This window comes from Sander vitreus, chromosome 11 (assembly GCF_031162955.1).
Source record: "Sander vitreus isolate 19-12246 chromosome 11, sanVit1, whole genome shotgun sequence".
Classification (NCBI taxonomy): Eukaryota; Metazoa; Chordata; class Actinopteri; order Perciformes; family Percidae; genus Sander; species Sander vitreus.
In genome coordinates this window covers 23,388,437-23,411,245 of record NC_135865.1, presented here as the reverse complement: position 1 = coordinate 23,411,245, position 22,809 = coordinate 23,388,437, and the positions used below count along the sequence as shown (strand labels likewise).

Below are 22,809 nucleotides of genomic sequence, written 5' to 3'. Positions count from 1 at the left end.
GATTATGGTCTGTCACTGCATCAATGCAGAATCGTCCAGGTCCGCATCGCGATGCATCGATGTAATGATGAATTCCAACACCCCTAACGGAGAGGCAACAAATCCAGGGTGCAAAACACTCTCACAAGGGAATTATGATTCTATCACCTCTTCTTCTTAATATACTTTAACATTTTATTTTCCGTACATTAAGCCTGTATCACTGCACCTTTGGCTGTTAACTCCACTGATGGCTTTCTAACCGCAGCCTCATGAAACACGGAGAGAAAGAAATTGAGAAACAAAATTGATTTATCTGCTCTTAAAAGACACACTTTTTTGAAAATATCCTCAAATCCATGGAGTGAAAGTGATATGCGATTCATTCTGTGGAAATATAATTTCCTTTATGTATTGATATTTTATGAGCCAAAAAGTAATCATTAGGCAGATTACCATACAGAAATATTCAATGCATTTACATTTTTAAAAGGTACATTATAATTGAAATGACCTTCTCTGAGCTCATGAGTAAAGTTGATAATGAAACACTAAGAATAATGGGATTCTTTTATGCTTTCCACATAAGGCCTGTCAAAGTGCTGTCTGATATGGGAGGAAACCGACGGCAAGGACACACACAAAAAAGAAGCAAAGGATCCACCCAGTATTGAGCTGTCTCTCAGAATCCTGTTCTCTAACAGTGAAATGCCTTCGGTATGTCCCTCTAACCAGTTACAGGTCTCTACTTTGAAGAAAAATAAACTGGACCTTGGTTAGAATCAATACAGCTGAATATAGCATCTGCCGCTTATACTTTTAGCCATGCTAGCGGCTATGGATGGTCTGTCCACCACTTTGGTCCAGACTGAAATGTCCACACAACTGTTAGACGGACTGCCATACAATTTGGTAGATTTGTCGCCATCATGACAGATTCTTTTTTTATTTACTTTGATCCCTTAAAGGTTCAATATATAATATATTTACTGTAATAAATCCAAAAATAACCCCAATGCATAATCATCTATTAAGGAAACATGCCAAGTTGAAATACTATCTTTTCTGACAACAATGCTAATGCCAGTATTTTCTCCTTTTGAAATTTCCGTTCTGTGACGGAATTTCTGTTTGTGTTTTGGCCTGTGTGTTGTTATCAACTGCCCAGTTTGACAGCCAGGCCACGTTGCCAGATATACCTGTAAAAACGTTAACCCAGCGCGCTACAATTAGAGATGTTCCGATACCGATACCAGTATCGTTATCGACTCCGATACTGCCTAAAACGCTGGTATCGGGACGTACTGGAGTTTATGCACCGATCTGATACCACGTAATAAAGCCCTAAAGAAAATCTACGTTAAAGTAGTTTATGTTCTTTTTCCATAATAACTGACTGTCAAACTGCATAATAAAAGAAAGTTCTGTGGCGTTCATTGTTTGTGTTTCACAAAGAGTTTAACCTGAGCCAGACTGACAACAAAGATAGAAAAAATATCACATCCATACAGGGATAGTAGTATACAGTTGTTAAAACATAATAAAATATATGACACACTGGTATCGGATCGGTACTCGGTATCGGCCGATACGCAAGTTCAGGTATCAGAATCTGTATCGGGAAGCAAAAAATGGTATCGGGCCATCTCTAGTTACAGCTGTAACATTAGTATAGCCATGAAAGCAGCAAACAAACGGGTTCAACGGAGATTAGACTCTACCTGACCTAAAAAAAACGGCATGTTTCTAACAGTTGCGTGACCAGAGACGTAACAAACCCCGGGTAAATATTGGAGATGTATTTGAAAGATGGAGATAGCTTAGAGCCCAAAAGTACGCAGAGTTGGCTAATTTCCCCCTGAACAGGTTAGCATTAGCTTTAGGCTAATTTATCATGGCTACAAGGGGCGGGCATTTTATGTAATTTCAACATTTGTGTACTCACACAATTATATAGCTAGAGTACCCAAGTTTGTTACTTGCAAAAACAATTGGGACACAGCCAGTAAAGTGATCCTGACTGTTTCTCCATCCACTCACTGTTTTCCATGCTAACCCTGCTAACTGCTAACGTTACCGGAGGACCAGGCGAGCGGGCCATGGTTGTTTACAATGTGTAGCTTGTTCAGCGACCGTAACCGAAAACAGTGAGTTATTTTAGCCAAGAGAGGCAGGCTGTAAATCAGGAAGAGAGGACAGTGAGTTTGCAGTGTGTTTAGCGATTGTTGCCGTAATTCTAAGCCAATAAAGTGTGTTCTGTTGGGTGGAGATGACGGCAAGGTTATGTTATTTTTAGCAGTTCCTACTGTAATTCTAAGCCGAGGAAGTGTGTCTGTTCGTCGGGTGGAGAGGACGGCGAGGTTGTTGTGTTTTTAGTGGTTCCTTCCATAATTCTAAGCCTAGGAAGTGTGCCTGTCCATCGGGTGGAGAGGACAGCGAGGTTGTTGTTTTTAGCGGTTCCTACCGTAATTCTAAGCCGAATAAATGTGTCTGTCAGTTGGGTATAGAGCTCCGCGTGAGCACAGGCTTTTATGACTGTCAATATAGCCAGCACTTAATGTAAGCTACTCCGCTGTGCCGTGAAGTAATGTCTGGCTATGTGAGACAACCGTCTAGCAACATTGTTGTGGATGCTGCGGTTTCAGCCTGGCAACCTCTGTGAACTTCAAGACTGGGGATGACTGAATTTGATGATTGAATTTGTACCTTTGTACCTTTTAACTATTTTAAAGGTTCACTATGTAATACTGACAGCTAGTTTTTAAAATAGTTACTGCAGTATAAATTCAAAATACTGGAGAGAGTCGTCTCCCCCGCCCCCTCCTCCCCAGACTCGAAGTTCACGTTGGTTGCCAGGCTGATACCGGAGCATCCACAACAATGTTGCTAGACACTTGTCTCACATAGCCAGACATCACTCCACAGCACAGCGGAGTAGCTAACGTTAGATGCTGGCTATATTGACAGTCATAAAAGCCCGTGCTCACGTGGAGCTCTGTACCCAACTGACTTTTTTTTTGTTTGTTTATTTTGACTTTAAGAAGCTAAAACCAGTTTGAAATATGACTGAAACAATAAATCAATTATAAAATACAGTGTCTGATTAATTTTCTGTGAATTTACTAATCATATCTGCTACATCACAAATCATGAGGAACTCATTAGACAAGGAGAGGTCCTAACTTTGGCAAGCAGCTCGTTTATCAATAAACTGATGTACATAGTTGGTCCTGGCACTCGGTTTGAAAAGTTTGTCTAATGAATCAAATTATGGAAGTTATGAAGAGCATGGGTCACTCTCTGCCTCCTTTCCAAAACCTTTCAAAGATTCATCATAGTTGCCTCCTTGAACCATCTGGTACCTTAAAGTGCTCATATTATGCTCATTTTCAGGTTCATTATTGTATTTAGAGGTTTTATAAGAATAGGTTTACATGGTTTAATTTTCAAAAAAAACACCATATTTTTGTTGTACTGCACATTGCTGCAGCTCCTCTTTTCACCCTGTGTGTTAAGCTCTCTGTTTTAGCTACAGAGTGAGGCATCTCACTTCTGTTCCATCTTTGTTGGGAGTCGCACATGCGCAGTACCTAGATAAGGACTACTACCCAGTCAGAAGCAGAGTATGAGGGAGTGCCACGCTAGCAGCTATGCGAGCATTATAACGTGTCTTACAAAGTAAAGGCTGGACTACAATAGAGCTGTTTGGAGCTTTTTCACTTTGTAAACCTATAACATGCACAAAAAAGATATATAACACGATAAAGTAAAAGGGGAAAAGCCAAAAAGCATAATATGAGCACTTTAATGTTCACAGAGGAGTCTTACCATCTTCTAAAATGCTGGTCTGTCAGAGGGATGCTCCTTAAAGCTGCTCCTAACAGCATGAGGAACGCAGAGAGGAGGAGGGACGCCCGCAAACCTGGAAGAGACAGGTGATGGAAAGGGGAGAAGAGAGTAAAATTATGAAAGATTAAAAAAAAGAGGATAAGAGGCTGAGACGTCACCAACCCATATAGTAAAATGTTTTCCTATCACAAATAATTGTATTATTAATAATGACTACTTCATACTTGATTAATATGTTGCTTGTCTTTGTTTAGTCTGTAAAATGTAAAAAAAATAAATAAAAAAAATAAAAACGTGAAAATTACTATATCCCAGAGACTAAGGTGACATCTTCACATTAAACACTTCACGTCAACCCAACGATGTTTAATTAACAGAGACATTAAATAAAATAAAAAATAAAAAACAGCATAACTCACATTTGAGAAACAGAAAAAATATAATAGCAAAAATTAGTTTTGTTTTTTTTACTTGAAAACTTACTTAAATGATTAATTGGCAAACAATTGTTCCAGATTCATTTTCTGTTAACTGATTAATCAAAATCAGATTAATTTAAAATTAATTTCAGAACCATTTAAAAAGACACATATACACAGTACAACAGTTTTACAATAAACCTTTTTGTCATGACGGTTATAATGTTCTGTAACTGTTGATTCAGCTGTATGATCATTTTTGGAGGATGTACAGTAATTTAAAGTGCTTTATACAGAGAGGTGGCCAAAACGACTGCATTCGTTTTAGCTGAGTGTACCTAATAAACTGGCAACTAAGTGCATGTGGTACATACGTATAACACTAACGTGCAAAAAAAATCCTGAAGTTCCTTGTTTAATATGGCCTATGTGAAAGCGGTAGTACAGACAAGAAGCCTTTCTCTATCAACTTAGTCTCTATTCTCAGTTTCTTTTTTTTTTAAGGTTATTTTTTGGGCATTTTCAGCCTTTATTTTGATAGGACAGCAGAAGACATGAAAGGGGAGAGAGAGGGGGGAATGACATGCAGCAAAGGGCCGCAGGTCGGAGTCGAACCCGGGCCCGCTGCGTCGAGGAGTAAACCTCTATATATGGGGGCCGGCTCTACCACCTGCCTATTCTCAGTTTCCCCCACATGACGCCCATTTAAGGAAACTCTCCCCACTTCCCTGTTCTTCTATTTCCATGTGAATTGTTTTTTTAGCCAAAGCTCTTACTAACACCAGATAACACAGGGCTGGGGTGGAATAGTACTTTATTGATCCCTGATGGGAAAAACAGGTCACAACATGCCAATACGGCCTCATGGTGCATGTTAGGAGTTTGTCAGGCTGTATTTTTTTATATTGACGTGGGCATGCAGTCAGTCCTTTGTCTCTTTGTGTTCCGCAGCATCAAATTTTTACACATATCACTAGTATCAACAAGTACCGTCATAGACTTGGAATTAAATCCCTCAACAGAATATTAGTTTTCTGTCAGCTGTCCCTTTCTTTTTAAATCAAGGCACACAGCTTTAGTGAGAACTGAATCAGACAAAGCTTTATTTCAGTGTCAGCTTGATTTAGAGAAGATGCTATAGTGGAATGAGCCTTTAAAAAGAATTCCGCTTCATTTAGGTTTCACAGTTTCAGATGCCTCTGGAGGGTTAGTCAGTTAGAAGAGAGGACTTTTAACAAATTTTTAAATGCCTTGAATATTTCTCTTTGAAATGCCTAGGGCAGTAGAGGCCTACAACAGTTAAGAAGGTGCCCTTGAATGAGGCACATAACAAGCTGGTCCCATACACAAGACGTTAGTTGTGTGTGGCATGTAGTAACCATGCAAGTGGAAATTGTTGAAAAAGACCTAACCAATATTGAAACAATTAGTCAATTAATCAGGTAGTAGACAACCATTTTGGTAATCACTAATGTGTTTAAGTAATTTATCAAGCAATGATATCAAACTTTCTCTTGTCATGTGTGAGAACTGAGCTACTTTTTTTCTGTTTCATATTATTGTAAATTGCATATCTTTGAATATTAGTGGTCACACAAAACAATTAGTCAACGTCACCTCAGACTAACTTGTGATGGACATTCTTCATGGGAACATTGGATTTTTTTAAACTTAATATTCAAAGAGCAACTCTGAAGCAGTAATCCAATGGCATTGCTGCATCATGTCATAATAATGTTGCTGCAGTGATATTACTGTACGCATGTGTACGGTGGCCGACAGGGGCAAACTGCTTTGAGATCATAGACTGTATATTAAGTCTGTGTTTGAGATATGTTTTATCTCGTTTGGAGGGTGTGGCTCTAGTTTATTGGCTCAGGTCACAGGTGATAATCAGCAGAGACGTGTCTGTAAACTCGTGGTAATAAAAACGCAGAGCGCTCTCTCCCCGTGGGGTCGAAAATCAAGCTGTTCAACTTAGCGCTCCCCCTTAGAGGCCTGGAGAACTTCCGTTGTGTAATATGCAGCAGGTTTTTTGTTGCATTTGTTTTCGGGGATTGTGTGCTTTTCTTTTGCATCGTTTGTGTATTTGCAGCGCGTTCGTGTATTTGGTTGTGTTGTGTGTATTCGCAGCGCGTTTGCTAAATGCTGCGCATGTGTTGTCAAATTTATGAAGATGTTTTCTTAATTTGCTTGCGTTTTGTCTATTTGCGTGTGTTTCATTAAGGTGCAGTGCGTTTGCCCCTGTCAGTGACAGAAAAAGTCAGTAACCTATATTTCGAAGAGGCCATAGAGGCCAGCTGCTGCAAGCAGGACTTACAAGCTTTACAACACTATAATAATCGTTTTTTTAAACTGCATGTAAACACACTATTTACAGTAATTAGGCAGATGAGCTCTCTCTGGCACATTCTGCAACATCAGCATATGTATGTCATACCCTAAGCATGTTATGTAGGCTTACTATGCCTGACTGCATCACATATGACTTGATCTTAAGACTCTAACCTCTCATGGATGGCAACTGCTGTGTCTACCTTTGGATAGGGGGAACTCCCAGTGGGAGGCCAAGCATTTTCCACACTAACAAGTTGGAGTAGAGCCAGTGAGTGTGTATAACACAGTGTAAGCCTGTTGCAACCTCTGGATGTCATAGAGGCTTTTTAAACAAGGTCACACCAAGGCTTAACACAATTTGTGAGTGCTGAATGAGCTTCCCTAACTCAATATGTGACTCAGAGGCAGAGTGAGCTGCAAACTGGGTATAAAGTGGAATAAAGTAATTTACTTTTACATTATAGTCTTGTCAGTAAGAAGTTTCTGCCACTCACTGAGAGCAGTAGATTTATTTTGACAACCTTTGTTTAAATTAGGCAACAAAACACCTAGCAACCTCTAACTGCTGATGAATCAGGATCACAAGATGTGTTGTGCAATTTCTTGGAAAGATGTATCCTGTGGTCTTTAATTCGTCAGCAGCCTATTGACTGTAATGTTGCTACTGCGTTGTAACTGTTTTTGCCATTAGATAGTCCAGCCCAGGAATGAACTACTATGCGTCAGTCAGGTGATACAGAGGAACTGGTTAGGTAAAGTGTGTTCTGACTCAGTAGCTGAAGTCAAGAGCTTTTCTGCAGGCAAAGGCACTTTACAGAATGTTCTGTGGTTTCAACTTGTCAAAATATTGACAGAAACTGAAAAACCCTTAAATCTACTGGCCAAAAGTTTATGCTATCAAAAGGTATTTAAAAAGTGACCCTATCTAAATACTATGGAGTCAACATTTTCATTCAACAGCCAGTGGTGGATGAAGTATTCAGATTATACTTTATATAAGTAAAAGTACCCCAACCCCAACGTAGAAATGTCCTGCATTGAAAATGTTACTTTTAAAGTTAAAGTATGTCAATTTAATCAGGAACATGTACTAAAAGTATTGAAAGCAAAAGTACTTAATGCAGAAAATGTCCCCTGTGACTGTTATACTATTATACTATATGTTACATAATTAGATTCTTATTACTCATGCATTAATAAAACTATTTTGTAGGCTAGGACTGCAAATAATGATTTTTTTTTTACCATGGATTAATTTGCTAATTATTGTCTTGGTTAATCAATTGACTCTGTAAATAGTGAGCAATTACCCAAAGCAACATCTTCAAATAAAAATTATAAAAAAAATATTTAAATTGACAAAAAAAATTCAAATGAAAAGCAGCGAAGTTGGAACCATGAAAATATTTTTACAATTATCAAAATAGTTGCCAATCAATTCTCTGTCAATGGATGAATTGTTTAAATGACTAGCCTAATTGTTTCAGCTGTACTTATATAAACTGTTGGGTAGTTTAATCTACAACAAAACATTATATTTGATAAGCTCTTTGAATGTCTTGTATGCAAAAATCTTAATTTGTAAAGTAACTAGAAACTACAGCTGTCATAAGAAATGTATAAAGTTACAATACAATATTTAATTTTTTTATTTTAATAAAGTACAATATTTCCCTGGCAGAAAGTGTCATGAAGAGAAAGGTGCAAGTGCCTCAAATGTGTACTTATGTACAGTGCAAGTATATTTTACCACTGATAACCGCTAAAATGTGTGGGCCTTAGCCTGTAGCAGCCACCGTTTGTTTTTTTGGAACCAAATATGTTGCTGTGATTAACGTTAAATACCTGGAATTTCTACTCAAATAGAATCTGACAGATAATAGAATAGTGTGTAAGGTTACACCGGATATCGCCACTAATGGTATATGAAGATAAGACTGATCGAGATGTCAAGTGACAACAACAAACCTTTGAGCCATCAAATCGTGTTTCGAGGACTTAACTAAGGTTGATAATAACATCTCATTAGATTGGTAGGGGTGAGAGAAACGAGGAAATCAACATAATGTTATGATAGGACACAGTGTACCAAATTAAAACAGCTCACCTTTTTTATCCATTAACCACATAAACAATAGCCAGGGGACGAAACCCACCGGGCCCCACAGCACCAGAACTGCGATGTCAGACTTGGTGAAGCCGTACGCGTGAACGGCCGAGTTCTGGATGGGACCCCAGAAGTTCCATACCATCCCCTGCATGAGTCCTAGCAGGGAAAACAGGGTCAGAACCAGCCATCTTCTCCCGTACACTCTGCTGTTTACTGGCGGACTGTTTGTCTCCGCATGTGAAGGGACGAGCAGCGGCTCCCTTTCGGCCTCTGTGCTCGAACCGGCACCCATATTAGCTGTCTGTTTGTAAGTTCTGTTCAAATTCCGGTTTAAGGGCTGTACAACAACGGGAAATTGACGTCTCGACGCGGTTCTGTCGTCCAAAAACAAATCTAGCCGATAGCTTCTGTTGCTGTTACTTAACGTTACTGCGCATGCCCGAACGGAAATAGTTTGGGTAGTGACACTGTGGTTGTCGGACTGCCATTTTGGTTTGTCTGGTGCATAAGCTTGAGTGGAGCGGTTGCAATGACAACAGAGCCGAAATGAAGCAGATTCACAGTGAGGTATCTATAAAGAAACCGTTCACACTGTCATGTGAGGTTTGTTTACTTCCGCCCCAACCTAAACTGCACGTGTAGTGAAAGGTGAGTTGTCTGCTTTCCTGGAATATTTGCTTATTTGATAGTGGAGTCAAAGCCTCTCTCTCTCTCAACGCTCATAAACAACAACAACAAACAAATGCAATCTTCAGTGCTGATAGTCTGATATTTTGAGAAGTTCATTTTGTCATATTTTTAGTTCCGTAGTCAATGGTTATAGGGTTAGGTTAACCAAGTTGCTCATTATGTCCTATGATTATGTCACGTAAAGCTAACGTTAGTTAACGTTAGCTAGCTAGTTATCTGAATGGAGCATTAACGTTACTTACATAAGTGCTTTACGGTGAGGATTCGGAACTAGTTCGATCAGGTAGTAAATTATTATCAGAACTGACTACCAAAAGTATAAATGTAAAAGTAAGGTACATAATTCTTTTTAGAGGACAACCCTACCAACGTAAGAGTTCTAGATGTAAATTAGATTCAAGTATTGATACCTCAGGGTTAAAAAATAGATTATGTCAGTCGATATTAACACAATCATCAAACATTTTAATAAGACTCCCTCACATTTTGACCAAGATGTATCCTAAATAAAACATTTTACTGTTGGGGAAAAATAAACTTGTCAGATAACTTATGTAGTGGCGACACTGTTTTTAAATGTATGCAAATATATCTTATTAAAGTATGTTCATCACTTGAAGATTGATAAATAAAACAATAGATCTGGTGATTTTATACATCCATCTCTTCCCTTTCAGACAACCTGAGCCCACTGGTAAATGCAGGCACTGAGATCTGGGCAGTAAATTAAAATGTAGACCTGCTTTTAAAACCTAAATGTATGACTGTATTGCTTTAAAATGACCTAATCTAGGTTTGGATTAAGGAGGTTAATTATGTTCTATGAGACACAGTTTGGTGTCGAAAAACAAAAACTTGACTGGCCTGCACAGAGCCCTGACATCAGCTCCATCCAACACCTTTGTGCTAAACTGGAACGCATCACATCAGGGGCCAAATTCTCTAATGCCAGTGGATGGGATCAAATCTCAGGGCCTCTTCAGAAGAGTGGATGCGTTTATAGCAGCATATGCTCATGGTTTGGGTTTAAGTGTAACTTCAAAAACTGACCTTCAGTGACAAACATTAACTTTAGGTGCCTCATTCTGTCAGGTTGCAGGTTTATGCTATAGGTAGTACAAACATTCTCGAAAATAAGAAAGCTTCAGTTTCCTCTCTCCCCAAGTGAAATGACAGAGCACTTAGGAAAAACGGTAAAAGGACACACAAAAACACATTTTTTGATCCTACAGAACAGAAGATGAGAAGGGTATGGTATAATAAGCTAGTAGGTACTGGTATAATATCTGTAGATGACTGGTAATGTAACACCACAACTTGAAGACCACTAATATAATAATAATAATAATAATAATAATAATACAAATAAGCTAATCTGTATACATCCTCTGTGTTGCAACACACTATCTGTGTGTACTACAGGCCATGGCTGCCCCTGACTCCATTACACCCTTCAGCCCAGAAGAGACCCAGAGGATTCTGCATCATCTGCAGCAGCCTGCGGTCTTCATCAACATGACCGGTGGCTGGCCTGCTCTCCACTGGACTGCAGAGCACCTGTCTGGCTGCCTTGGTGACAAACGCATCCAATTCAGACTTGGGAGAAAACAGGAGACAAACTGTAAGAACAGTAGGTTAATCCAGACAGATTTGTGTTGAAATAAAGTCATGTGTAATTAATCACCTGGATTGAACATAGAGCAGACTAAAAACAGATTTATGTGACCCAAAGAGATCCAATTCAGTCTACCTTCCAGGCACTCCTAGCAGGCTCAGATTGTTTTAAAATGACTGAAAGTATGATAAAGATATAATATAATAACAAAGCTATGAAATTAGAACAATATTAAAATAAGAACAATCACACAGCACCAACGATTTTGTTAAACTTCTTGTTAAAGACATGGAAATTGTAAATGCACATTTATCAATTTCAATGGGGTAATTTGATTGGCTTTTCTGCTTTTGTTTTCCTGATCACCGCAATGCAAAGAGCCTCATATGACACAGTTCTGCTTTTACACAATTTTCAGTAAGCATATAATAATTGCCTGCAGTCTTGTGTAGTTCGCCCTCTGACATGTGATCATTTGCAGATTAGACTGTGATTAGCAGGACCTGATGAAGTATTGGAGACTGCTTAATGATCTAATTTAAAATGTCACATCAACTAGGGAGAGAAAAAACACTGATGGTGTTTGTCTTTGTGCATCTGGTGTATTTTGGCATCCATGTGGCTCTAAAACAGCTACAGTAATAACTTCTCCAGTGATGAATAACGGAGAGCATGTCCTCTGATAACAGCTAGTTAATTAGATTTCTCAATCATCTTTTTTAGCTGACAGGAGGGCATTGCTCATTCAGGCTTATAAATGCCATCGCTCATCCATAGAAACACATTGTTTACTAAAACAAACGCAAGAGTAAATCGCTACAACTGTGATTTATTTTTCTCATAAAAGTAGGTAAAATAAAATGTCATGCCTCTGTGATGAAGCATAGTGCAGGGATTTTGGTTTATGAATTGCATTTATTTTAGCATAGACCTGTGGAATTGTTTTTATCACAATTTTCCAGTGATTACTCTCTTTCTTGTACTTTTTTTTTTTTGCTCTCATAGCACCTCTGTTTGAAACCCAGTGTTCCTATGTGGAGGCCAGACTGGAGCACTTTCTCAGCTGGACCCAGGACCAGCCTGGGGCAGATGTAGGGCCTTTCTGTGATTACCCCAACTCAGAGTATTGGGCTTATGCCGACTACAAATACATCGCCCTATTGTTTCAACATCAGCCTTCCATGTTTGAGGTAATCCGCCTCCTGTGCGTACATACATGTTAAGATATCGGGTTAGTTTTATATTGTTGCCAAAAAACAGACATTTTTAAACAATGGGAGATCTACTGTATATTTACAGGCCTAGTGTTAGTTCATTACCACCTCAGATGTGTGAATCGCATTACAATTAGAAGGCTTTTTTTGAAAAGCACACACATTTATATAGTATAATTATAGAAAAATTAAAACAGTTTTGCATGAAGTGTTAATTAACATCAGACCGATTCAGATCAAGCCAAGCTTTTTTTCTAACCTACAAGTCATTGTATTGTGTTTTAAGCAATTCTGTCAGGATCCGTATAAGCTACAAGATGAAAGAAAAGTTTGAAAAAGTTTGACAACTTAAGTCAACTGGCTGTATGAACAAGTTAAAGTAGTATAGTTTTGATAATGTATACAGGCTCTTGAGTGTTGGAGATACAATGCATACAAAAGTATGTGGACACCTGAACATTACACTCAGATGTGCTCCGATGTTGTAATGCGGTCGGCATTTCAGTTCATCCCAAAGGTGTTGGATAGGGTTGAGGTGAGTAGGGTTGGGCATCGTTTGGATTTTAACAATTCTGATTCCAATTGCGATTCTTCTTATCGATTCCGATTCTTTAAGGGGTGGAGTTGAAATGGGTCACATGCTTATTTCACAAATAAGAGGAACGTTTTATTTTGATTTAATGGTGGGTTGCAGTTTTACAGGGCTTTTTCAATGTAAAATAAAGCCACACTAGAGCGCTGCTTACTGTGCTCCAAGGCTGCAACACAAAAAGCGCATGGCCGCTTCGGAAACCAAAACTTGTACATGTTAAATTTTTAACCCATGATCAGATTTGAAACCAAATCCTCCAAACGATTCTAAACGATTCCAATAAAGAAACGATTCCACTGGAATCGTATTTCTTGAAACGATTCCAGGTAGGAATCGGTTCTCGATGCCCAACCCTAGAGGTGAGGTTTCTTTTTTTATGGAACTGGGTTTGTGCACCAGAGCATTATGTCGAACCAGGAAAGAGCCCGAAGACCTTAATTTAATGTATTAAGCGTCAAGTGCATATTTTGCATATATCAGTGACCACCCAGGTTCAGATATGTTGCCTTCCATGGGCGCTGGAGCTGGTCATGTATGACTTGGATTTAAACATGATCTATGTTTAAATCCAAGTCATATACAGTTTAAGCAGACAAAGTCAAGTAAAGTTATGAATATAAAATTTTCTTTAAGATTATAAAAAAACCCATTTAGAGTTGATTTAAAAAAATATTCACATGCAATTAAATTTTTTATCTAGTTGCAACAGCTTCAGTTTATAAACAAATTAAATATCAAATGGAAGCAAAATACAAATCGAAAGAACCAAAATATTTCTTTATAGTCTCTGTTTTTTTTTTAATGCTCATTTATATTCTTACCTTTTTTTCCCTTGTTTTGACATTTTCAATTAAAATGTTATGCTTTTGCAGCCATACCAGCTTTATTTTAGCTGCTATTCTTGTCCTGCCGAAGGTAAAGACATAAAAGTCCCATCCTTTCTCAAGCCACTGCCACACATTCATTTAATTTTTATCTGGGTGATTCATTTTTATTAGGCATCCAACTGCAATTATTACCAGCTGACATCCATGCCTTTGAGACAGGCAGACCTAGGCTTTTTACAGAATAAATGGTACCGGGAGAAAGGCTGCCTGAAGGCCAGATTGACCATTCTGTCATTAACAGCTGCCTGCATATATGGTAATGACTTCATTATTCAGGACGCTGTCGTGATGCTACGCCTTTGTGCTCTGACAGGACATGAATGACAGACCAGTTTTCCTTGAAAGATGAGATATACCGTAGCTTGCTTTCTCTACACAGAGACCTCCATTGGTCACCTACAATAGGCCCTGTCAAAGTATCTGATGAGGTATAGGTACATGGGTAAATTTAAAGCAGAGTTAGGCAGTTGTGAAAGTCTTGTCTCTACGTCGCGGACAAGACTTTTAATTTAAAAGTCGGACCGGACTCTGTGTGTGTGTGTGTGTGTTGCAGGATGTGAAGTGGTCAGAGTTTGGTTTTGAGGGGCGCAATGGGAGAGAGAGCACCTTATGGATCGGCACAGCGGGGGCCAACACGCCGTGTCACCTTGACTCTTATGGCTGTAACCTGGTACTGCAGGTACAAGGACGGTAAGAAGGATCATTGCATGTGTTTTCCGCTTTATACTCTCCAAAGTAACCACATTATAAATCAAGAAAGGTTTCTTGTTTTTTTCTTGTTTGTATTTTCATTTTGTATTTTCATTATTAGGTTAAAGGAAACACGAGTAGATTCTTGTGACTGTACACAGGACAAGAAAAGAAAGTGAAAAGAAAATATGTATCACTACATGTTGCTGTTTGGTTTGTTGTAAGGTGAAACATTCTTAAAGAACTTTTTGGGTTGTTGTGTTAATACTTTTCCGATTTCAGTTAGATGACAAGATTACATGCATATCTTGGAGCTTGCTGAACATCAACCCAATGGTTGTCACATTTCAATCCAGTCAGTAATGGATCCGTCTGAGATGTAACTTTCAATATGCACCCATTCTGATTTTTGTTATCTACAAAACTTGCAATAAAGCATCACTCATTTCCCTGCCTCATAGATTTGTGAGTACTTGAGAGCTTCAGGTCACAACAAAGGATTTCAATAAATGGAGCACGAATCAAAACTAAGGTTTTACTATTAGTCTAAGTGGCCTTGGAACTTGTAATATGGTAAAATAGTCAATGCAGTTAGGAACGTTTTGGTCAGACCCAGCCCAAATACTGCATCAGAAATACAGGAGAATGCAATAGACACAAACTATTTACATGTAAACTAGAGTTTTACAGATAACTGCAGAGCATTTAAACCTGTTAAACTGATTTCCTGCCATGACTTCATTTCTCACAGTAATCTAAGTTTTAGTTTGCGTCTGAAGATTATGTTTACTATAAAAAAAGAAGAAGAAGAAGTGTACATTGATTTTCAATTTTGGCAGCAGAAAAAATATATAATAAGAGAGAGACCCACTGAGAGGTGTAAAATAAAAAAAAAGTGACATTGCCCTGTCATACCTGTGGTTATGGGTTTGTGCATTTAATAGAGATGAGTTGTAACTGAGCATGAAGAAGATTCAGGATTCCATACAACCGTAGCTGTATTTCGCCACAGCTGTGCTAGTGGAGGTTTTTGCCTGTTAACCACAGAGCTCTTTTGCAACAGGAAAGGTGCAGGCTTCTGTAACTGCTCCGACAGAGTGTAATCTGTCCTCTGCCCTCTGAAAAAGAGAGTTAATTTGTTGCAGAGCTCACCAGAGCGGGAGGGAAATGGAGACAGAGGGTAAGGCACTATATGGGGCATTGTGAGTCAAGACACAAAAGGGAAAAGGTGTTTTTGTATCTCACTCTGCTGCCTCTACTCCCAGAGAGCAACAGTGTATCTCACTCGTTGTAATTGGGTCTCAAACTCTTTTATTTGGTATTGATCTCAAACGGAATGAAATTCAGCTCAAGCTGTTCTTTGACTCTGCTGCTGATCCCTGAAAATACAACCGTGCGGATTGATATGATGGTATTTGTGACAGTGGTGGGTATTCCCAAATGATTCCGGGAATGTAATTTTTGTAATGTAATTAATTTCACTTTCAAGGGAGAACATTTGATTGTTTTACATTGATGGATTGGCAATTGGCCCTTATGATTTCCCAGAAAAAGAAAAAAAATTGATTTGTAAAACATCCTACCAAGAACATAACAGTTTTGTATTGATTGTCCACTTTACCACCAGGGGACCAGTGAGCAGAGAATATTATAAACCAGTATATGATGACATTAAGTAATTTGAGATATAAGAACATTTTCCCTCCTCTTTTCATGATTCCCACTTGTTGTGTTATATTTTGGGTGAATGTAAGTCAATTCTGAGTCCATCACCGTTGATAAATGTTTGAATAATTTCTAGCATTTACTATGCTCCATCTAAGTGGAATAAAAGTTTTGTTTACAGTTGAACTGAATTCATTTCTAACAACAATCTTTTCCTGCTCTTTTAGTCTGAACTTGTATCTAACTGGGATGTTTCCTGTGCGTAGGAAGCGCTGGCACCTCTTTCCTCCAGAGGACACTGTTAACCTCTACCCAACCAGGATCCCCTATGAGGAGTCCAGTGTCTTCAGCCAGGTGGATGTTCTGCGCCCAGACCTGAGCAGGTTCCCCGCATTTCATAGAGCCAGGGCCCACATCGTCACTCTGCAGCCAGGACAGGTCAGGATTCTTGACACACTATTTTACAATACAAAAATCTAATGCATCACAGAGATCACATTATTTCTATAAAAACTGTGAACTGTCAGAGGTGTCAACTGCTGTCAGAAAATGTACACATGCTGATTTTGTTTGGAAAAAATGACCACGTCCTTGGCCAGAAATATAAAATCTGTTTCTCTCAAGATGTTACATTTAATTTCATGACCCAATAAGGTGTTTGAATACTCTAACAAGATTCAGATATTTACTCTTTATCTAAATGAGTACATTGATTAAGTTCTCATCTAGGCATTATTTTGTTCTTCAATTTAGCTCTCAGTAGATAATAATCTGCTTGTAAAAGGAATAATTTGTCATTGAATTTTTTTTTTTACTAAAACCTATAAGAAGACTAGAGCTGAAATAATTAGTCGATTAGCAACTATTTTGACAATTGATGAATGTTTAACTCATTTTGGAAGCAACTATGTCAAACATCGTTGTTCCAGCTTCTCAATTGTGAGGGTTTCCTGCTTTTCTTTGTCTTAAGTATTAACTAAAAGTAGACTAAACAATTAAGTTCATTAAAAATGAAATCAGTAAATTAATCGTTAATGAAAATGAACTTTAGTTGCAACCCTACATAAGACTTTTATGACATTCTAAGAAATAGTCACATTTGAAAACAAGAATAACAAAATAATCTCCGACAGTAATCATTAGTTCTAAGTCAAACTGTACTGAACTGTATCATGTATAATACCAAATAGTGAGCTGACTGTACAGTATTGTTAGACTCCTTAGGCAAAAAAAAAGAATTCTACCAAACATTGAACTAAGACGCATCAAACATCTCCTTTTTCAAATCAGTTGTGTTTTTCAGACATTGGAAAACAACCATAAGTGATTTGCTGATGCGTGATGTTATGCAACACTGTAGCACTACATTTATATGAAGAACTGTTTGTGACACAGAAGCAATAACAATAAAATACAGCTTTATTGGTCCTTAAGCCCCAAACATGTAAAAGAAGACTCAACAGTGAGATTTATTTGTTAAGGAGTCCTTCATAAAAAGTGTGAGGCAAGGCAACAGTTGTGACTTGTGTCCCAATTAAAACGTGGCCTTCTCAGTTATAGTGCATCATTTTCAACAGCCTGGAGCTTTATATGGCAAGAAGTGTAAGGTAAAGCTGCGTTAAAGTCAGCTGCATCATCACTTTTTATGTCTTTTCACGAGAAAGGTAACAGGAGCATTTAGTAGATCAACTGACAGAGCAGTCAAGTTCACCTCATTTGCTCTGCTTTAGAAGCAGGTGAGTTCAGAGTAAAAGTTATGATTAAAGTTTTGTGCAATTAGAAGATGGCTGTCACGGTGCCCTATTTAGAAATGCCCGTAGCTACATATTAATTAGTTTTCAACTCTGAATTACTGCAAAACTCTTTGATGCATATGTCCCACTTTGCCTAGTTTCAGATTCTAGCTGCATTGTTTTGTTCTTCAAGAGTCAAAATGGTGACAAAGCAATTAGCCATCTGTCTCTTTTCACTGTCTGCCTGTGCCTGAGCTCCTGTAGCGCACCCTGCTATCAGCAACACCAAAGCCAGCTGCCAAGTTACTCTGACAGCTGGTGAAGCAGTGTGCAGTTCAGGGTCACGGCTGATGCTTCAAGTCATTTCTGATTTTTCTACCTAATGGAAAATTATATATTTTTTTTCTTTTTCCCTGTATCACCAGATATTGTCTAATAACAATAGTTCCACTAAAGAGATATTTTGCTGATTTAAATGAGCTGTGTCATGGCAGTGTGGGTCGGATAACTCAAAAACACTGCCCACACAAAGATGGCAAAGAGCTGAATTAGAATCAGCAAAGATTCACCAAGGTAGTTTCGTCTCCAAATCAAATCAATCAATTGAACTCTTCCAGTCAATGCTGTGGGCGTGGCGGGTTTTGGCCTTGCGTTTACATACAGTGGAAAGCTAAAAGTGGACTCTTGTGCTCGGATTATTTTCACCCTACACTTGGAAACACTTCAGCTGTTGACACAGAATGTGTAGTTTTGGTATCTACAGCAATCTCCTAAAAGACGGCTCCACCTCTGAAAATCAAATCAAAGGACAGATCACTCCTCCTGTCTTGTCAGACTGCAGCCCATGAATGAATCAGCACTGCTGAGGAGGCAGGGAATCAATAAGGCTTGCCCATTTAATAGAGTCACTGTATGAATGGATGAACCACAGTCTGTTGGGAAAAAGGTGTATGCTGCCATCTATAGGATGACCAGTACAGCCATGTATTCCATCGACATGTATCACAATGGCTTAAAGACAAAAAAGGGATAGTGGGTGATCAATTTAAGCTTCTGCTGACTTTTTATCTTCTCTGTTCAGGTGCTTTATGTCCCCAGACACTGGTGGCACTATGTGAAGTCATTGGATCCCATCACTGTCAGCGTCAACTCCTGGATCGAGTTGGTGAGCAACCCAATCATGTCTCTGCCTCGTACTGAACTATTGAGCTCAGAACCTGAAATAGTGAAAAGATGTTCCACGATTTGAAGACAAAATTCTCTTCTCAAATCCTCTTTGCACCAAAGAGTGCTCCTGCTCAGGTTGATCCTAGCAGCGTTTAGATGAAGGCTCCCTTTTAGCTTTGAGTATTGAATTAGTCTGACAGTAAAAGATTCCCTGTCATTGTGATAAGTGTGTGTGCACAACGAGGAGCGTGCGCCGCATGAAAAGCTCCTCTGCGCCATAAAAAGTTCTTCCAGCTTTTCCCTGCGAGGTCACAGACACGACACACTGTGCCACTATCGTTCAGTGTAATCATCTTGATGTGCGGTACTCATTCTTGCTTTGCTTGAATTTCTGTCCAGGAGGTGGATGACGTGGCAAGAGTTGGTGAAGCTGTGACAAAGGCTGTCGTCTTTGCCCTTAAAAGTACACCAAGTGATGACAACAAGGACAACTGGCTTAATCCCACTGAGGTAGCAAATTCATACTGTGATACTAATTACTCCCTCAAATCAATAGCTACGTGATTATTGCCACTGGCGTGTATTGGTGCAGCCATGCACAAAAAAATAAAAAACACATTATAGTCTTTTTGAAACATTTACAGGTTCTTGTTTCTGTTTAACTTTGAAAAATGTCTGAAATTGTTCTATTTATCACTTATTTCTCACGCACTATACAAGGGATTCTATCTAGAGGACTTTAATGTGTGTCAGATGGTAAAATCATAAAACAAATTTGGTCAGTGCTTATGTCAATCCTTCCATCCTGTAGTGGCCTAAATTAGGCCTGAGTATAAATTCAAAATGATCATTTAGTTGAATCGTATCTTGATGATGTAATTATGTTTTCTTAATAATAATTTTCCTAATTATCCAAATCAAATATATATGATTGACCAAATTTTGATTAAAACGTAAATAAGTTGTTGAAGTTTTTGTTTTGATTATGTGAAAATGTTTATCGGATATAATTCTTTACATTAAAACACTGAAAGCATTTAACATAGCTTTGTTTATTTACCGTTATTTTTGCATATAATTGCCTTATCTATATTTACCTCAATATCCTTATTAACATACTGATATTACATCTAAGCTCATGAATAGCCTTATTTAATTTGAGTTTAAAAAGGCCCACCTCTGGTGATGATGGCACCTCTGTTTTCTGGTCGGGTACAAGAAGTCCTCCATTGTGCAACATTACAGTATAAATGACTTTTCAGCTTGAACCTCCACAAACTTGATGAGACTCTGGTCTGCCCATGATAGATGACTAACCACTGCACCTCCCACACCTTTTTCTTTCTCTGTGTATCAGTTGGCAAAGCCAGGCTGCTTGGACCACTCAGACACTATATGTACCCCACCTACAGGAGGTCATTTGTGTAGCCGCTGTTTAGAAACAGATGTTTGGGAGAGACTAAAGCTCCTGGGATTCTTCCTGTAACTACAAAGAGAAATTAAATTAAAACCCTCTTACTTCAGAAGGTGTTTTCCCCCCCAAGCTAGACAGCTGACATATATATTATTGTGCTATGCTGGAGTTAATAGACCATCTTTAAATAAGGCAGTTTACATCTGAAAAGTATATAGAGTTTAAGTATCTAGAAAAATAATTTAACTGTGGTCTTTCTAAGACAGCTATATGAGTTGTAATGGGGGTTCTGCAGGGCCAGTTCAGTATATTTTATCTCAGCTTGTGAGTATGAAAACTGAGACATTAATAAAAGCTGAAGAACAGAGGGTTCCCCAAAATGTTAGGATTAGGCATTAGGATCATATATATATATATATATAGTCATGATCCTAGCCACACCCTGTTTAAGGAGTTCATGTTGCTTGTGTCTGACACTAAAATGTGTTATACAAGTAGCGACCTCCATTAAGGAATAACTCGCGTAGGCTGTGTGCATAATGTTAGCGAGTGGGTGGACAAGAGAGACAGAGAGACAAAGTAATGTTATAGCTGTGAACGTAGCAGTGCAGTGTGTGTACAGTTTAGGCTATTTGTTGGTGAATAAATGCAACAACTCCTTAAGACCCAAGCCAAGTTCTTGTGTCTTGCTTGCCACCTTTTGCATTAAAGTGAGGGGGTTATTCCTGAAACTAGCAACGACTTCAGCTCCTGCTCAGCCCTCCCTCCAAAAAAGACACTTGGCCGCCAGTCCAAACAATGTTTCTGGTGGAAATCCTGCTGCTGCAATTGGCCTTTTAAAAAGCCACTTATTATTTGTCTGATGGTTATGTGGTTACTGCTGGCTGTACAACAAATTCCCCTCGAAGATGTCCTTGATCTTGATTTCTTGAAACCATAAAATAAAACAAATCCTTGCACAGTGAACATCACCGTTCTCATGTTGTTGAGTCAGCAGCTTCTTTGGACTTCCTCTCCACGACTATGGAAATGTAATAAAAGTATTGTGTTTGGATATAAAAGTAGCCTACCACACAGGTGGCCAGGTGGCTATTTAGCTGGCAGCTGGTGTTTGGGGAACTCTCTGTAATAGCTTGTTTGTGTTATGTTTCTGCAGGAAGGAGTAACATCCCACAATGAGAACATGCAGTATGTGAACCTGGCAGTGAGAGCTTGTGAAAGACAGAGGGGCCTCTGCCACAGCAAACTGACCCAGGACCCGAGAGACACCAGTCCAGTCAAGCGGGATTCCAGAGGACAAATCAGGGAAAATAGCAATTTGGTCAGGGATTCTGTGCCCTTCAGCGTTCCCTTTGGACCACATCTCATTCCTGTACGCTGTCAGAGCGAGTACTCGCCGGAAACCACAAAAGATCTGGAGGTCAAATCTTCAAGGAACTGCGATGCCAAATCTCGGGAGGACTGCACTGTCAGCTCAGATGCAGCACAGAGAACCAAGCTTGCATCTGCTGTCGGAATCTACCGGGGAAAACATGATTGTAGCGATGGTTTAACTCAATGTAGACCACGTGACCATGCAGGTGGGACGTCAGAAAACTCTTCAGGGGATTATGAGGAACCAGTTCACACAAACATTACCACTAATGACCTGTTAGACTGCCTGGTGCATCCTGATATCATCTCCCGTGTCACTGAGCTTTTACTGGAACGGCACACAGGAAGTCACAGGACCACTACACCATCCTAGCTTTAATATTCACAAGCCATAAACAACATACTTTATGTTAAGGCTAGTTTGCGGTAATAAAGAAATGTGGAAAAAAACAAAGATTTTTGGCTGCAGAAATCCATCCTCCAAGCTACCGATAACGCTGTGGTGTCTGTGAAGAAGCGAAAGAGGAAAGAAAGGATTTTCTCTCTCCTCTCATCTGTCAAGGTCCCCCTGAGATTAACCCTGGATGTGAGAAGTCACAACCAAAACTAATCGTAATGTGATGAGTGACGCAATCGAGCGGCTCTAACATTTCCTTGTTTTCTTCCCCCTGCACATACTAATCATGTTTGCGTCTTCCAGAGTCAGAAAAATGGCCGCCTAAATCAATTTAGTATGCTAATAAGCCCCGTAATTCAAGATAATAATTCTGACGTGAACATTTGTTTTGTGCATAATGTTTCCCTGTCATTTCCTAATGAAAATTGTCATTGAACAACCACAGAAGGCTGATCTTAATGGTTTGGTGATTGATGAAAGCTGTGTAAGGAGCGATGAATGAAATGGGTCTGTTTGAAAACAGTCTGCCGCCACAGGTCACACATCTGAGAGAAAGGAAGGTTGCACATGTACGAGAATAATAAACCTAATCTTTGCTAAAGTTGATGTCCTGCGCTGACATGACTTGCATTTTAGAATTATTAGAATTGAGAAAACATAACAATGCACATTTTAAG

General features: G+C 38.9%; 2 protein-coding genes across 3 annotated transcripts in view; one reads left to right on the top strand and one right to left on the bottom strand.

Annotated features, from left to right (window-relative positions):
• Window positions 1-9,122, bottom strand: part of slc49a4 (solute carrier family 49 member 4) — a 49,482-nt gene extending 40,360 nt beyond the window's left edge. The window contains exons 1-2 of the mRNA XM_078262416.1: window positions 8,692-9,122; window positions 3,808-3,901 (exon numbers count right to left, since the gene is read on the bottom strand). Coding sequence (XP_078118542.1) covers window positions 3,808-3,901; window positions 8,692-8,986 — 389 coding nt within the window. The 5' untranslated portion in view covers window positions 8,987-9,122. The remainder of the gene's footprint in view (window positions 1-3,807; window positions 3,902-8,691) is intronic.
• An 87-nt stretch (window positions 9,123-9,209) lies between these two features.
• Window positions 9,210-22,733, top strand: hspbap1 (hspb associated protein 1). Of its 2 annotated transcripts, none has more exons than XM_078262415.1 (8): window positions 9,210-9,342; window positions 10,807-11,005; window positions 12,005-12,189; window positions 14,246-14,382; window positions 16,314-16,485; window positions 18,862-18,945; window positions 19,347-19,457; window positions 21,518-22,733. In XM_078262415.1, the coding sequence occupies exons 2-8, from the start codon at window positions 10,810-10,812 to the stop codon at window positions 22,106-22,108; spliced, it is 1,476 nt and encodes a 491-aa protein (XP_078118541.1). In that variant the 5' UTR covers window positions 9,210-9,342; window positions 10,807-10,809; the 3' UTR covers window positions 22,109-22,733. The 2 variants fall into 2 exon arrangements, with proteins under 2 accessions (XP_078118541.1, XP_078118540.1); XM_078262414.1 differs by having other exon boundaries at window positions 10,807-11,014.
• The last annotated feature ends 76 nt before the right edge of the window (window positions 22,734-22,809 follow it).

Excerpts from the sequence above, each read along its gene's own strand:
- hspbap1 (XM_078262414.1), top strand. The coding sequence starts at position 10,810 with ATGGCTGCCCCTGACTCCATTACACCCTTCAGCCCAGAAGAGACCCAG. Across the intron at positions 14,383-16,313 it reads GTACTGCAGGTACAAGGACG|GAAGCGCTGGCACCTCTTTC; the intron begins GTAAGAAGGATC and ends TCCTGTGCGTAG. Across the intron at positions 19,458-21,517 it reads ACTGGCTTAATCCCACTGAG|GAAGGAGTAACATCCCACAA; the intron begins GTAGCAAATTCA and ends ATGTTTCTGCAG.